Here is a 16,424-nt window from a genome sequence, read left to right as displayed (position 1 = left end):
CACTGCTAAGTAAGGAAGCCATTCCCTGGCCTTAATTCTTCCACAGACTGAGGGAAGTTACTTTGTTACCCTTGGCTCTTGAGTATTACCTGATTTCCAGGGCAGAGTTCTATTAAATGAGTGTCATCTAGGAATCAAGGTGGGGGCTGGGGATGTGGCTCAAGCGGTAGCGCACTCGCCTGGCATGCGAGCGGCTCTGGTTCGATCCTCAGCACCACATACAAACAAAGATGTTGTGTCCGCCAAAAACTAAAAAATAAATATTAAAAAATTCTCTCTCTCTCTCTTTAAAAAAAAAAAAAGAATCAAGGTATGTCTCAGCTGGGTGCAGTGGCACACCTGTAATCTCAGCTACCCTGGAGACTGAGGCAGGAGGATTGCAAGTTTAAGGCCAGCCTGGGCAGCTTAGTGAAACCATGTCTCAAAATAATTATTAAAGAGAGAGACAAAAAGAATCAAGGTATCTCTCAAGTAGTTTATGGTCAGAGAGACTTTGTTATTTTGATAGGAAATAGGGTGAGTTATCAGATGAAATATTTTGGACTTCAGTTCGTAGAATACATGAATGTACTAGCCTGAGTAAAAGGTTCAGCTCCTGTAACAAGAAATCCAACAATAATGTGGTTTAAAACTGAAGTCTGTTTATTTATTTATTTAGGTCATGTACTAGTTTAGGGTAGATATTTTCCATGTAGGTATGGGAGAAGAAGCTCATGGCAGCTGGGATTGTTTACCCCATTGTTTACCCCATAGTGGAATTTCTGCATCATATAATAATTCTAAATTTTTGAGGAACTTCCTGTTTTCCACAATGGCTACACCATGTTACTTTCCTAGCATCTACAACATAGATTCTGTCTTTTGGTCATTGCTGTTTCAGTCCATAGGGAATAAATGTTTGAGAGACATGGGTCCCAAGCTAGTAAGTGGCACACATCCCTCTTGCTCACATTCCATTGGCAAGAATTTAGTCATTGGGCTGGGGATGTGGCTCAAGCAGTAGTGCGCTCGCCTGGCATGCGTGTGGCCCGGATTCGATCCTCAGCACCACATACAAACAAAGATGTTGTGTCTGCCGAAAACTAAAAAATAAATATTAAAATTCTCTCTCTCTCTCTCTCTCTAAAAAAAAAAAAAAAAAAAAAAAAAAGAATTTAGAAGAATTTAGTCACAGGCAAGAACTGAATCATGTGGCTAAGTCCCAGCATAGAGGAGCCAGGGAGTGGCATAGCTAGGCAGCCATATATCTAGCTGTTCTTCTATCACAATAGAAGAAGGGGAGAATGGGTTTTTCATAGATAGCAGTCTTTGTCATAGTTAGCCTCTCTAGCAACCAACTATCAGTGAATGCCCTATTTCCTACCCGTAGAACAAACTGGCTTTATTTCAGGACACAAACAAAGCCCTATCCAGTAAATAACCCACCTAAAAAGCCCATAGTCTCTGGGTTATACACACCCTCTTTGCCATGAGGGTCAGACGTGGTTCCTAACCGCCTCCCCACCTGGAACTAAAAGGCAAGTTATCTCCCCTTCTACTCACACCCCACTTTGCAGCCCACTGTCTGCTGGTGCCAATGTGGGACTCGGAGAGTATAGAGAGTAGGCAGCCATAGGTATTATTGGCTTGGCTGTGGTCCCTTTGCTAACAGCTGTCTCAGGAGCTCACCTGGCTTCTACTCACTTCCAGCCGGTACACATGCCAGTGATCTCCCCAGTGTTCTTTTCTTTTCTTTCTTTCTTTTCTTTTCTTTTTTTTTTTAGAGAGAGAGAATTTTTTAATATTTATTTTTTAGTTTTCAGTGGACACAACATCTTTGTTTGTTTGTGGTGCTGAGGATCGAACCCAGGCTGCGCGCATGCCAGGCGAGCGCGATACCACTTGAGCCACATCCCCAGCCCTCCCCAGTGTTCTTTTCAAGATCTTCTGCCTGCTTTACTCCTGTGCATACTTGCCCTCTGTATTCCCTCTCTTGATTGCAGGACAGCTGTATTGAAGGCTATGAAATAGCACGCTTGGGAGGGATAGTGTGTTAGCTTTTCATCATTGTGACCAAAATACCTGACACCAACAACTTAAAGGAGGAAAAGCTTATTTTGGCTCATGTTTCAGAGCTTTCGTTCAGTTCATGGTCAGTTGGCTCCATGGCCTTGGGCTGGAAATTAAGCAGAACATGTTGGCAGAAGGTCATGGCAGTGCAAAGCTTTCCAGATCATAGCAGATGGGAAGCAGAGAGTGAGGAAAGGGCCAAGGACAAGATAGAGCAAGAATATGCCCCCAATGACCTACCTACTTTCTCCAACCATGCCCCACCTGCCTATAGTTTTCACTACCTCCCAGTCGTCCATTTAACTATCAGTGGGTTAACTCACTGGTGAGGTCAGAGCTCTTATGATCCAGTCATTTTCTGAAAGCCCCACCTCTGGACATTGCTGCAGTGGGGACCAAGCTTCAACACATGAGCTTTGTAGGGCATTCCAGATCCAAACTCTAGTAGAGCAACACCACATTCTCATCTCTAATCTCGTACTGTTTGAGGTATAGAAGTCATTGGCTTTTTCCAACCCTTCAAGGCCCCACATTTCTAAATTCTTTTGTATCTCTCTTTGCAAATAAGTCTAGTTGTAGGACTTAATAGGAATGTGATCTGCTTTTCAAGTTAGGTAAGGTGGTAGTTTTTTTTTTTAAGGATCAAGAGACTTTGTTGGTACAGACTGTTTTTTTATAATTCATTTTCTATATGTGTATTCTTTTTTGGTGTTTTTTTTTTTTTTTTGGTGGTGGCCAAATATCCTAACATAAAATTTAGCATCTTTACCATTTTAATTGTGCGCTTCAATGGCAAAAAATAAAACTCTGTACTCATTAAATAGTAACTCCTCATTGCCTACCCCATAGCCAACACCTGGCAACCTCCATTCTACTTTCTGTCTTTATTGATTTTGACTACTTTCGATACCTTATATAAGCAGCATCATACAATATTTATCTTTTTGTGAATGGCCTATTTCATATAGCATATATCCTTCTATATAAGGACATATAGAACTTTATACTGTCGTTAAGGTTCATCCATGTTGTAGCACATGTCAGAATTTCCTTCCTTTTTAAGGCTAAATGATATTCCATAATATGTGTGTGCCATATTTAGTTCATCCATTCATCCATTGATGACACTTGGGTTATTTCTACCTTTTGGCTATTGTGAATAATGTTGCTATAAACATGAATCTGTTCAAGTTCTCACTTTCTATTCTTATGGTTGTATACCCCAGAGTGGAATCTCTGCATCATATAATAATTCTGTTTCTAAATTTTTGAGGAACTTACTGACCATTTTCCACAATAGCTACACCATGTTACATTCCTAGCAATACTGAATAACAGTTCTAATTTCTCCACATCCTTGCCAACATTTGTTATTTTTTTATGATAGCATTCACAAATGATACTTTCATCTTACTTTTGATGAATAGTTTTTTTTAAACTTCTTTATTGTGGTGAAATATACTTTAAAAATTTTCCATTTTAACCATTTTAAGTGTATAAATTAATTGTACTCACAATGTTATATAGCCATCCCCACTTTATTTCTAAATCACCCTTTTGATAAAAAAGTTATTAATTAAATTTTATATCATGGCAGTTGATCCCTAAATACTTCAGTATGTATCTCTAGAAAATAGGGACATTTTCCTATATAACACAACACTAATATCACATGTATCTATACTCATAATCCTTGCAGAGAATTACTCACAGGGACACATTTTCAAGGGAGGCTGCTAATACAGTTGAGTGGCCATTTGGCAATTTATAATGGAAGAAGGAAGAGTGGATTTTACTGCTATACTAGCTTATAGTAATAAAGCAATAAAGACTTTTAATTGATTTACATTATAAGAAGTTTGGAGGATGGCAGCACTGGGAATTGGTGAAGTGTCTTAATCATGTTGTGAGGGACTCATTCTTTCCACCATCTGCTCTGCCATCCTCTGTATGTTGGCTTTGGGTCTTCATGCTTATTGTCTCATGGATATATCATGGCTACCATGATAAATACTAAATACTTGTTTCTACTACATCAACCCAAGTAGGAAAGGAGGATGATAGGTGGGAGAGGCTTCCCATTATCAGGGATCCAAACCCTTCAAAGTTTTGCTCAAGTCAGTGGACTTTCCTTCACATCTCATTGGCCAGTTGCAAGGTTGTCTGGAATGGTACCTGTCAAAGAAAAATGAGACAACCATGCCTGCCTTAACCAATCATGACCTGCATCCTTGGGCTGAGCACATTGATGACCTCAAGAAAATTAGATTTCTGGTAGCTAGGAGAAAGACAAATGACTGTTTTGGTTGGCAATTTTAGATATCATATATGAGCAGTATTTTTATCTTAGCATAGAAATTTTAATATCATATTAAATTAAATACTAGAAGGGAGTTCCTTCTGGAATTATTCTGTGAATGATGTTGGGACATTCTGTTCCATCTATTCTAAGAAAAAGAATCTGTTGGGCCACTAGTATCAAAGGATCCCTGTAGTCATCTGTCAATTAACTGAAGGTAATTGCTTTTAGAAATCAAAAGAGATTGGGAAAAAAAAAAACCAATCACCATTGGTTCTAATTAGAAATTGTATTCTTTGGGAGTGGTAATATTTTACAGAAATCCTTTACTAATATATTATTTTTTTTTTTTGCCAGGGCTCATGAGAAATGTTGCTGGGGTGTGGATAGAGCATTGGTCGACCTTATATATTGAATAGTTTTATATCTGCTGATATATAAGGGCACCTGATTATTGGGCCTTCCAAAACTTAGGATATAGTGAAAACAAAATTTTAACTGTTAGCAGAAGGAGTATGACTTATTTGTTGGTTGTAGTGCATATTTCCACATGTTATTTCTATCCAAGAGTCTGTAAACATTTTAGGGAAAAATAACCAAAACAGATAGTCCTTGTCATTACCACTTATAATTGCAAGTGAATTACAACATAATATAAGGCCTTTACATTTTCCCATGACACACATGGTGAAGATTCCCAGAAGGCTCTTGGTTCATAGATACTGTGACAGTCCTGGTCATTAGTGGGTGGCTTGTTAATCTTTTCTGCTCCATTCCAGCTGGCCCTGAGAACACAATGAAAAATTACTGTGCCAGGGAGCTTATTTCCTGATAAATTACAAAACAAAAAAAGACAACTGACGATACCAAATAGCATTTTCAGTGGAGAATACAGTCATGTGCCGTGTAATGGGGATACTTCTGAGAAGATTGTCATTAGGTGATTTCCTCCTATGGGATACGGGGGAGTGTACTTACACAAACTAAGATGGCTACAATGTCACTAGGCAATGTAACCTTAGGGGACCACAATCATATGAGATTTATCATTGACAAAAATGTCGTTATATGGTGTGTGAGTATAGTTAACATTTATTGAAAGGCCATCTGTAGGCTAGGCACTATTCTGAGTGTTTTCATTATATTTTCAATTTTCATAAAAACCCCGTGAGGTAGGTACCATTACTATTCACTCTTTACTGATCAAGAAATTGAGACACAGTTGGGCACCATGGCACACACCCATAATCCCAGTGGCTTGGGAGGCTGAGGCAGGAGGATTGAGAGTTCAAAGCCAGCCTCAGCAACTTAGCAACTAAGCAACTCAACAAGATCCTGTCTCTAAATAAAATACAAAAAGGTCTACGGATGTGGCTCAGTAGTTGAGTGCCCCTGGATTCAATCCCTGGTACCGCCACCTTCGCCAAAAAAAAAAAAAAAAAAGAAAGAAAGAAAGAAACTGAGACACAGAGTGGACTTAACCAAGGTCATACAACTGCCATTAGTAAGTGACAGGGCTGGGATTCCAAGCCCTGGTCATCTGGCTCCAGGGTCTAATAACTAAAGCTGCCTCTCCTCTCTCTACAGGTAGTATAAATCTTCATTTATAACAAGTGGATTCTTTCCAGCCCCAGAAAGTATTAACTTTGTGACACATCACAATTATTATTAGAAGCTTTTTCTCATTGACAAAAGTTTAAAAAGGTACAAAGATGATCGATGTGCTTTACTTTTCTATTTGTAGATTGGAGATATTTTATCAACACTTGAGAAATTAGAAAATTCGTCTTGGAGGATCAGCATTGGTAACAGCATGCTATAGTTTTGGCTTTGGAGCTTCATAGTTTATATTGTAAGAACTATGTTTGGAATTTGATGATAAAAGCATTAATAATCATATTTCTTTCATTTTATAAAGACCCTTTTTCAGAAAGTATTTGGGGTCCTAGGTAACAAGGTCATGTGAACATAGAAAACCTCTTTTTTGCTTCCAGGAGACTGTAAATAGTCTCCTGGCTGTTGGCAGATAGAAGACTTGCAGAGTAATAAAAATGTCGATGGTGGGAGTCACCACAATCTTTTGCCATGGTTCATTTTTTTTCTCTGTGGGAAAAATGTGAACTTCAAGGATGCCAGGTCACAAACAGATAGAAGTTAGAACAGATAGAGGATGGAGGTTTTCACCATCTCAGAGTGTGGAGGAGTCCCCACCGAGCATCCCTACTCATACCACAGATTGAGTAAAAGAGAGTGAAGATCACTCAAACTTAGAGAATGACATTTATTGGAAGAAACGAACACATGGTAGAATGTACAGAGTTGGCAGCATTGGCTCTCTAAGAAGATCTGACCATCTGGATAACAGCTTTGCGAGTCATTTGGAGAAATGATACTATTTGGAAGAGATTCTGCCAAACCAAAATCTTAGTGCCAGAACTTTCAAGACAGTTTATGCAATTTGGGCTCTTCTCCTGTTTTTGTCAGAAACTCATTAGGTAACATTGTTCCAGATATAATTGGCCATATAGGACATAGGAACACTTATCCTTGTTTTTTTTAACTATGAAAAATTATTAGAAGATTATTATCAAGAGTAAATATTACACAGAATAAAAAAAAGAAGTACAATTCAGGATGCAAAGGTAAAACTCTTAGGAGTGTGGAATATTCCTTCTTTCTCCCTGTCTTTCCTGAAAGAGGCAAGGAAAAGTGTTCTCTTCTAGCTGGTAGCTACCTTGGTTATTTAGCTCTGGAAGAGTGGAATTTATCCTTGCTGGGAAATGTAATCAAAGTTTGGGTACCACTTTCAGTGTGACTGGAAGCAATGGGGCAGTTTATTTTAATGGTGTCTGGAAGCATGGAAGGAAGAGAACCATCTCTCAGTTACAACTTTAATTCTCAAGACAACAGTGAGGCAGAGCCTCACTGTTCACAGATCAATTCATTTATTCTTTTCAGAGGTACTTCCCGTCAAGTGCATTCTCTGAACTTGCCAAGCCAGAGCGGCTCGGAGTCAGTCGGGTTTAACTCCTGGCACCTCCACAAACCTCCAGCACTAAGAACAGAGAGCTCATGAATGTTGTTTATCTACTCTGAGTTCTTTGATCACATTAAAAGCTGAATATAGACTAAAGCAGAACAAATAGAATCTTTGGGACTAGGAAAGAGAAGTAGATATGACACAGTCTTCATCTTTGATCAACACAGCCCTACCTGAGAGGGAAAAAGAAATGGAAACATCAAGATCTGTCATATGGGGCATTGATAGGTTGACAGAACCAGAAACTGTTTCTATAAGAGTTTTTCACTGGGGTCTTCTGGTCTCTGGAGGTCTTCACACTTCATAGGGTCTTTTGCAGAGCAAAGTGGGTAGGAAGATAGAGAAGGTAAGAAGGGGGCTTTGCACGTGCGCGCACACACACGCGTGTGTAAAGAGTGTGCATAAAATTGGTGAAATCTGATTTAAGTTGAAGGGTTGTATCAAGCCAGTTTCTTAGTTGATGATATAATACTGTGTTTTTGCAGGATGTTACCCTGGGGAGACAGAATGAAGGATATACACGATCTGTCTATATTATTTCTTACAACTGCATGTGAATTTGCAATTATTTAAACAAAAAAAGCACAGCCAGAATTTTAAAAATCCTAAAGAAAACCAAAGTAGTTCCATTGCAAACTGATAACACAGCCATTCATAGGCTTACCCTTTTCACCTCCCAAGGCATCTCTCAAAGTTAAGAAAAGGCATATTTCATATTATTAAGCCAGGGAAACTGTGAGTTTCCCGGAATTTGGACACAGGTTACCCTTTGAGAGTTAAACTGATAAAAGAAAAACAGTGTACTTTTAGCCATTGACCATTTTAGGTAATTGCCAAACAAAACAAATGAGCACTGAAAAACAGCAAAGCAGCAGAGTCTCAGGAAGGTAGACCTTCACTATTAAGACCTCAAGATTTTAACTTGAGGGGAAGTCATTTGAGGGGGAAAAGGATTATTACCATCAGGAAGGGTGTCTGCACCTCTCTAGAGAAGCTAGAAAAGTGGGATCCCAGGGAATAAGAAAGTGTCAAGTTGTCCTGAGCCCCCCGTCCTATAGAGTGGGAACTTTGTCCTAAGGCAAGTGTGGATTTGCTCTGCAGTTAGAATTACAGCACTTACTGAACACGGATTATGTGGGAGGTGTTTAATCTCAGCATCATTAATCCTTAGCACAATTCCACAAAACAGAGTTATCTCTACAGTTAGACTAAGGCTTAAGAGATGGAATGACATTGCTAGTGAATGGCAGAATTGGGTTGGGGTCCTTTGCCTTGCCATACCATTTCTGTCCCACCAGACTGCTTCTCTTTGAAGGAAATCAGTGCAGGGAACTATTGTAGCTCGCTGGCATGGTCTTAGAGTTGTCTCATTAACTCTCTTCATCTAGCCTCCCTGCTTTCAAATTTTGATTTCCCACATAGATCTTCCTAAAAGGGAAGCGAATCTGAGTATTTGACACTTATGTTTCTCATTCATTCTACCTTCATATATTGGCATTCTGATTTTGTCACCAATCTAATGTAAAAATGTTTACCATTTTTCTCTGTGGCTGATAATTCTGATTATATTAGGGCATTCTCTTACTGCTATACAATACTGGACTTGGGTTAACCTCCAAGGTACTACCACCCTGGAAGAACTCAGTCTTTGACTTCTCTCTCCCTTTCTTCAAATTCATTAATCTTGGTGTAGTGAGATAGGAAAATGATGTAACTAATCTAGGCCATAAGGGGTCAGTTTTTGGCAAAGCTGGGGTTGGAAACTAGAGCTTCTAAGTCTTGTAGTGTAACTATCTCAACTTGCCAGAGCACCCTGTTTCAGTGGCAAATCTAGAATAATTGTTTTACCTACTCAATTACCATTGCCATTTTATGTACTCCTTTGGATGGAATTATTTTTGTTAGCATAATTGATAGCTTTGTTATTAATCTATAACTTTTTGGACATAAATATGAATAGATCCTGCCTGGCCATATTGTTTATGCTTAAAACAGTCACTGTTTTTCCATAGATTGGAAAGTCATGGACCAAGCATTTATAGTATCTTCCCTTACTGCAACTTTACTTTTTATGGTTCCAGTTATTCATATGAACTATGGTCTGAAGATATTAAATAGAAAATCCAGAAATGAACATTTCGTACATTTTTTTTCATTTCATACATTCTTAATTGTGTGCCATTCTGACTAATGTGATGAAATCTTATGCTGTCCCACTCCATTCTGCCCAGGACTTGAATCATCCCTTGTCTAGTGTATCCACTCTGTATGTGCTCTCTGCTCATTAGTCACATAGTAGCTATCTCAGTTATCAGATTAACTATCATGGCATCTCAGTGCTTATGTTCAAGTAATGCTTATTTTACTTATTAATAGCCCAAAGTTCAAGGATAGTGATGCTGGCAATTTAGATCCTGTTATGGCTTGGATAGGAGTGTCTCCCAAAATCTCCTGTGTTCATGCAGGAATTTTTGGAAGTGAAGTGACTGGATTGTGAGAGCTGTAACCTAATCAGTTCATCTTAGTTTGACTGGAATAACTGGGTGATAATGTAGGCAGGTAATGGTAACTGGGGCCATGACTGGAGGAGGTGTCACTGGGGGCTTGCTCTGGAAGGGTTCATTTTCCCTGTGATCTCTGATGCCTTCCTCTTGTTCTGTTTCTTGGCCACGAAGAAATAAGCGATACTTCTCCACCGCCCCCTCAACTTGCCTCACCTTGGGCTCAGAGCAGTGAGTTGGCTCACCATGGACTGAACCTCTGAAACTAGGAACCAAAATAAACCTTTTCTCCTACAAGTTGTTCTTGTTGGGTATTTTGGTCACAGTGATGAAAAACTAAACACAGATGTACAAGATAAAAGACATAAACTGCTTTCTTAAAGTGAAAATATATGTATTAGAAAAATATATAGATAGGGTTGAGTGCTATTCATGGTTTCAGGCATCCACTGGGGGTCTTGAAATGTATCCCCCTCACATAAGGAGAGACTACTATATATATCGCATAGACTGGTAATAAATAAATAAATAAGTCATCGTATTCATTAGACCTCAACTCAGTATTTCCACAGTCTGGCAGAGTGCTTAGCACAAGTAGGGTATCAATAATTGTGAATTGGATGAATTGGATTGATTGAAAGTGCCTCAAATGCCTTCCAACTCCTAGATTCTACCATTTGTTTAATATTTCTGCCCAGATATATGTTTGAGACTAAGGCACAAATGTTAAAGGCATGTTATTAGATTCAGGTGTCTGTCTCCTAGTCAGAAAGATCTACCTTATGTGGTAGGACTGTACTAGGAACTCAGACTTCTTTGCAGAGGGATTGGCTTCCCAGCCTCAATGGGGCATGATGTTCTCTATCTGATGTCTACATTTGGAAGGTCCATAGTCTCAGCACATGAAAGCAGATGTCATGAAGGTACTCAGAAATTTGGCAGTGCAGGTTCAAACTTGTGGTAAAATTCAAAATAATGAATACTGAGGGGAATCTAATACTGGAAATGTCATTTAATCACATTATCATTATGTTTGTCAAGTCACCAGTGGAGGTCACTAGGGTACATTATTTTCTTAGAAGTGTTGTTTTTTTTCCTTAAGGATTATGCTGGAATCCAATATGTCTAATAGATTTTGTCTGATGGTTTTAGACAAAAATATATCACAAAGTGATAATTAGCTACTTCTGTTTGGTACCAATAATTTTTCCTAGACCTTTTTTTTTTTTTTATTAGACTTCATTTTAATGCGACATCCAGAACAAGTTTTGGTTACAGGTTTATAATTAACAGTTAAGTATTTAGGGATATTTAATGTACTAAGTTGTGCAAACAGTAGACTGTTCATTGGTATGAGGAAATGTCATCTGCCTAGTGAAGGTAAAAGGAGAAGGTGCAGGACTTTGAACCAAGCACACTTCCCTGTGGGTCTCCCCACCACCACACAGCAACTCCCAGACTGGCAGACAGGCACCATTTCCTGAAACCCTGGTCTCCCACCCAAGGGGCGGACCTCCCACTTCACCAGCAAAGAGTCTCAGAACACACAATTCATATCCTGCTGGGCGTCCACTGCGCAGGTGGGCCAGCCCTAGTCCCTCCAGTGGTGTCCGCATGGAGCTCTGCAGCGCCTGTAGAAGGTGATCATGGGATCGTCTGCATAGCGGGTCTGGAGCTGCATGCAGTGAGCTCCAGGATGTTCGCATTGGGACATGGCTCTGCTGTAGAGTCTGCGTTCTCTCAGGCTGCTGCTCAGCCAAGCACACCATCCACTTCTTTCAGCTTTGGATACTCCCAGTTCTGTTACCTTGCAGGTGATGTTGTTGTACAAGTGTTGCCAGCGAAGCAGGATCAGCGCTGGCCCGCCCACGATCAGCCCATTCCCACATCCTCGGCAGAAGAGCAGCATTTCCTAGATACTTCTAAAGCCTCTAGTTTTTACTTTTATCTGGGAATTTTAAAATTATTTGTTTGAGATGGGGGTCTCACTGTGTTGCCAAAGCTGGTCTCAAACTTCTTGGCTCAAGAAATCCGCCTGCCTCTGCCTCCTGAGTAGCTGGAATTGCAGGTGTGCACCATTGAGCCTGACTAGGGGAGTTTTTAATTTATGTATTTTTACTGTGAAAATGTTATATCCCCAAATGCCCAGCATCTGTATTTTTCCCCAGTTTTTTCATTGAGCTAATCTAATGCATTATTTTCTAGAGCATTTATCTTTGTGTCTACTGTGATAGCTGCTCAGTAAAGTCACAAGAAAAGTTCAGATTTGCAAAGCTTTTGCTCTTTTCCCCTGTGATGCTGATTTATTTAGAAACTATTTGTTTATAACACCTGTCTGCCTGGGAGTATACTTATGCACTTAGGTCCATAAACCTGTAAATGTTAATAGCACTAAAGGTAGGTTGGAATTTGCCTTTGGTACTTAGCTCTTCTAAAAGTCCTAACCCCTTTATCCATTCTTAAATGTACTCAAAAGTTTTCATCAGAAATTTGGCATCAGATCACAGCTAAGACTCTGTGTCTATGTTAACTGCTCACAAGATTCCCCCTACTGGAATTCCTTTCCATCTTGAAAGAGTTAGGTAAATTTTTGCCTTAATTATTAACACCTGTTCATTTTATTTCAGTGGTACAGGTATGGATGGGAAGAAATGCAGTGTATGGATGTTTCTACCTCTTGTATTTACTTTGTTTACTTCAGCTGGATTGTGGATAGTGTGAGTATGCTCTTAATGACTTAAAGATTCAGATGCAGTGAGCTAAAAACAAAGTTTTGAGAATATGTGACATATCTATATGGATGTATTTATAAATCTGTTAAGATAATATGCTTAGTAATTTAATCTTACTAAGGTCCCCATTTATTTTCTCATCTTTTATTACTTAAAATAAGATTAAGTAATAAATATGCAAAGCAGGTAATAAAGAATGCTGATTTTGTGTTCATCTGTTCTTATAATGAACATTTTATAAAGTGGTCATGTAAATTCATTATTTGCAAGATTTTCTAATTTGATACTAACATGATCTGGATTCCATTCACAGTCCTGTTCATAGTTCAGGTATTTGTGACAAGGTCTGGTATGTTTATAAGATGAATATCATTACATTGGAAGTCCTGGCTTACCACAAATTTTGCTTATTTCAAGTAATAAATGACTTCAAGAAATTTTAGTTTAAATTCATTAAGAGTGGTGGATAGGGTCTGGGGTTGTAGCTCAGTGGTAGAGTGCTTGCCTAGCACACGTGAGGTGAGGCTCTGGGTTCAATCCTCAGCACCACATAAAAATGAAATAAAGATATTATGTCCACCTACAACTAAAAAATAACACTAAAAAAAGAGTGGTGGATATTTATTTCTAAGAAACTAGAAACTGAATTGTAATTTCAATTTACTCAAAGTTGGAAGGTTTCTTTGTTTTCTAGTTTCTAAACTATAATCCTTGGGAGCTGGGGATGTAGCTCAGTGGTATAGCACGTGCCTATTCTATGGAAGGCCCTGGATTGTATCGCTAGTCCTAAAAAAAAAAAAAAAAAAAAAAAAAAAAAAAAAAAGCTGCAGATTAAAATCATTGCCATAAATTTTGAGGGTGTTTTAAAATTTTTTTAGTATTATGTTATTTTAGTTGTAGATGGACACAATACCTTTATTTTATTTTTATGTGGTGCTGAAGATCAAACTCAGTGCCCTCACATGTACAAGGCAAGTGCTTCACCACCAATTACAAGCCCAGCCCTTGGGGGTGTTTTGAAAATTAAGAAAATATTAAAAATAACATTGGAACTTCAAAGAATTAGATGTTATTAAAAAGGATTTTCTCAGAAAAGAATGAGTATGATTTAGAATAGTTTAGTCTATTTAACTGGGAAACAAATGATTCTTGGAATTTTTTGTTTATTTTTTAAAAAATTGCTTTGTTTTATCAACTTATCTTTCTTTCCTGATAGGTACTTTATAGCTGTGGAAGACGAAAAAATATTACCATTAAATTCAGCTGAAAGGTAAAGCTTATCTCTGGGGGAGTTTGTTGTTCAGCCTTTTAGCGAAGTCTTTGCCAGTGGCAGAGCTGAACTGCAGCAGTGACCACGCTTTAACCTAAGCCTCTCTCTGTTGTTTGTTACCCAGGAAACCTGGCGTGAAGCATGCACCATATATAAGGTAACTCTATAATTCTCACCTGATCTGTTGGATGTTAGGAAAAGTTGGGAGGATTATAGATTTTGAGTAATTATAAAACATTTCATCTTTTTCAAGTATTGCAGGGGATGATCCTCCTGCGAGCTGTGTGTTTAGTCAAGTGATGAACATGGCAGCCTTCCTAGGTAAGAGGAGCATGAAGAATTCGTGATGCACTTCAGTCTATTATTTTGTTAACATTGCCCCAAACTATATCAAAACAATGGTGGGCCTCGCTGATAATTTAGTATCATATCATGTCAATATGCCAAAGCCAGCTATTTGTTTTAGGAGCCTTTTTCCCTCTCTCATGAATCCTTTTACTTCCTCCTGCTTGCCTTGCATTTCTTTCCTTTTGTTTGTCTTTATTCATTTCAGCATACTCTGAACTTTATTTCTTTTGCTGCATGAAATAATATCTTTCATGTGCCATGAAATCCTGCCTCAGAATGTGATGTGGTGCAATACATTTGCTTTAAAAAGAATGACTTATTCATTCCTTCACTGGCAAATATAAAAAAGATGCTTGGGCTCTGTGATAAATATTGTTTATAGACCCTGTCTTAAGCCTAAAGAGCAGCACTGACATTAGGCTCTTGCCTTCCTCTGTGCCCACATACATTTTAAGCTGGCAAATGAGGAAAGAGGCTTAAGACAAAAAGCAACCTTTAGTGCTCCTGCCTGACCCTGATTTCCTCCACTTTCTTCAGGGCCCAAGACCTTCCCTTAATATCCCGTCCCCTAGTTCCGCAGGTGTTGCATGACCCTGTTAGTCTTCCAGAGATAGTGGTAACTATGCGTGTTCTCTCCTTGCTCAAGTCCAACTTGTACACCATCTCCTCCAGGCCAGGCTTTCCAAATATCCTTCAAAGGGTCAGCTATCTGTCACTGTTGTCACATTGTTGGGAGAAGACCAATGTCAGCTCAATCTTTCCACAGTGTTTTTCTAGAAAAGGTTCTTTTAGATGGAGAGGCTTTCACTCCAAATAAGAGATACAAATATTATTACCAAGGGAGTTTTCAGCCTTTGTGGTACCTGTCTCTGAACAACATGACCAGTTACTTCATCTCTGTGTAAATCCTCTCCTCCTCACCAGAAAAAAAAAATCTACTCTTAATGTTTTCTTTTTTAATGTTTGCTAAGAAAGGTTATATCTCTAGAACTTAGGAAATAATGGGACCTTCTTAGTTCAACATGCAACACAAGCAGAATCAGTTTGTTCAGACAGCTCAAAACGAAAGAAACTTGGAGAACATCCCTAGAGAAGCATACTGGGGGACTTCTCTGAAGTTAACAAGATTTCTCCCTGGAATTAAGTATAATTTTGTCAGAGACTTTCCCTACCCAAGCTTCCTCAAAGTATGTCCCATTCACCTAAGCAGGAAATGTCTGGAAGGCATGGGCTACCACATGACCATGAAGAGAAGGTCAACTATCCTGATGCTGAGAAGCAGCTCTTGTCTTCCTGCCCGAGCCAGTCAGGGTTTTCGTGGCCAAGATTCTCACAGGTATTGAGAAGGCTGACACTCACAGCAGCTGATGCACATGTGGGACCAGGGCTGGTCACAATGGATTTGCTTGGATACTGCCTTCAGCCTCAGAATTGTCAGGAACACTATACTCCTTTTTTATTCTACTCTTGACACTTTCTTCTGAAAAGATCCAGTGAACTTATTCATACTGGGGCACAAATGCCTGCTAAGGAATACACTTTTTTTTTTTTGTACCAGGGTTTGAACCCAGGGGTGCTTAACCACTGAGTCACATCCCCAGCCCCTTTTTCACACTTTATTTTGAGACAGGGTTTCACTAAGTTTCTCAAGGCCTTACTAAGTTACTGAGTCTGGCTTTGAACTCACAATCCTTCTGCTTCAGACTCCCAAACTGCTGGGATTACAGGTGTGCACCACTGTGCCCAGTGCCCGCTAAGGAATGTTTGCATTTAACAGAGCACAAAGCCCCAGGAGTGAACTGTGAATCACAGAGTCAGGGCCTTTCACACACTCTTTGCCATCACAGTATGTAGGCCTGCAGGTTGGCACCGACTCATCTGATCACCCCACAGGGCACAATAACAATAATTAATTGCCATCATTTTTATTCCAAGCTCAAAGCTAAGTGCTTTATAAACACTACCTCATTTAACCATGAAATGTAGAAACCTGCTTTTATACAAAAGCTGTCACAAGCTGTCCTCCTTTATGGTTTAAAGAAACCAACAAACATGTGGGAGGCTACATATTATTTTCTTTTCTTTTTTAAACAAATTGATATTTCCCAGTAGTCTTTGTTGTATAAACCAGTTTGCATAGCTCATGAGATTCACCAGTTATAAAACATATGATTAACTAATTATA

At 39.0% G+C, this 16,424-nt stretch overlaps 2 protein-coding genes across 7 annotated transcripts in view; one reads left to right on the top strand and one right to left on the bottom strand.

The window, feature by feature from the left end:
- Positions 1-16,424, top strand: part of TMEM150C (transmembrane protein 150C) — a 122,976-nt gene that overhangs the window by 94,384 nt on the left and 12,168 nt on the right. For all 6 annotated transcript variants that reach the window (XM_081304635.1, XM_081304634.1, XM_081304632.1 and 3 more), the window contains 4 exons: positions 12,517-12,606; positions 13,838-13,891; positions 14,016-14,048; positions 14,145-14,212. In XM_081304635.1, coding sequence (XP_081160761.1) covers positions 12,527-12,606; positions 13,838-13,891; positions 14,016-14,048; positions 14,145-14,212 — 235 coding nt within the window. In that variant the 5' untranslated portion in view covers positions 12,517-12,526. The remainder of the gene's footprint in view (positions 1-12,516; positions 12,607-13,837; positions 13,892-14,015; positions 14,049-14,144; positions 14,213-16,424) is intronic.
- On the bottom strand, positions 11,481-11,798 carry LOC308654685 (DNA-directed RNA polymerase III subunit RPC10-like; the record flags this gene model as incomplete). The annotated part of the gene is made up of 1 exon (XM_081304361.1): positions 11,481-11,798. The coding sequence occupies one exon, from the start codon at positions 11,796-11,798 to the stop codon at positions 11,481-11,483; it is 318 nt and encodes a 105-aa protein (XP_081160487.1).

This window comes from Spermophilus citellus (genome assembly GCF_964194105.1).
Source record: "Spermophilus citellus genome assembly, chromosome: 8".
Lineage (NCBI taxonomy): Eukaryota > Metazoa > Chordata > Mammalia > Rodentia > Sciuridae > Spermophilus > Spermophilus citellus.
Note: the sequence above shows the minus strand (reverse complement) of the source record. Positions and strands in the feature narration are given on the sequence as shown.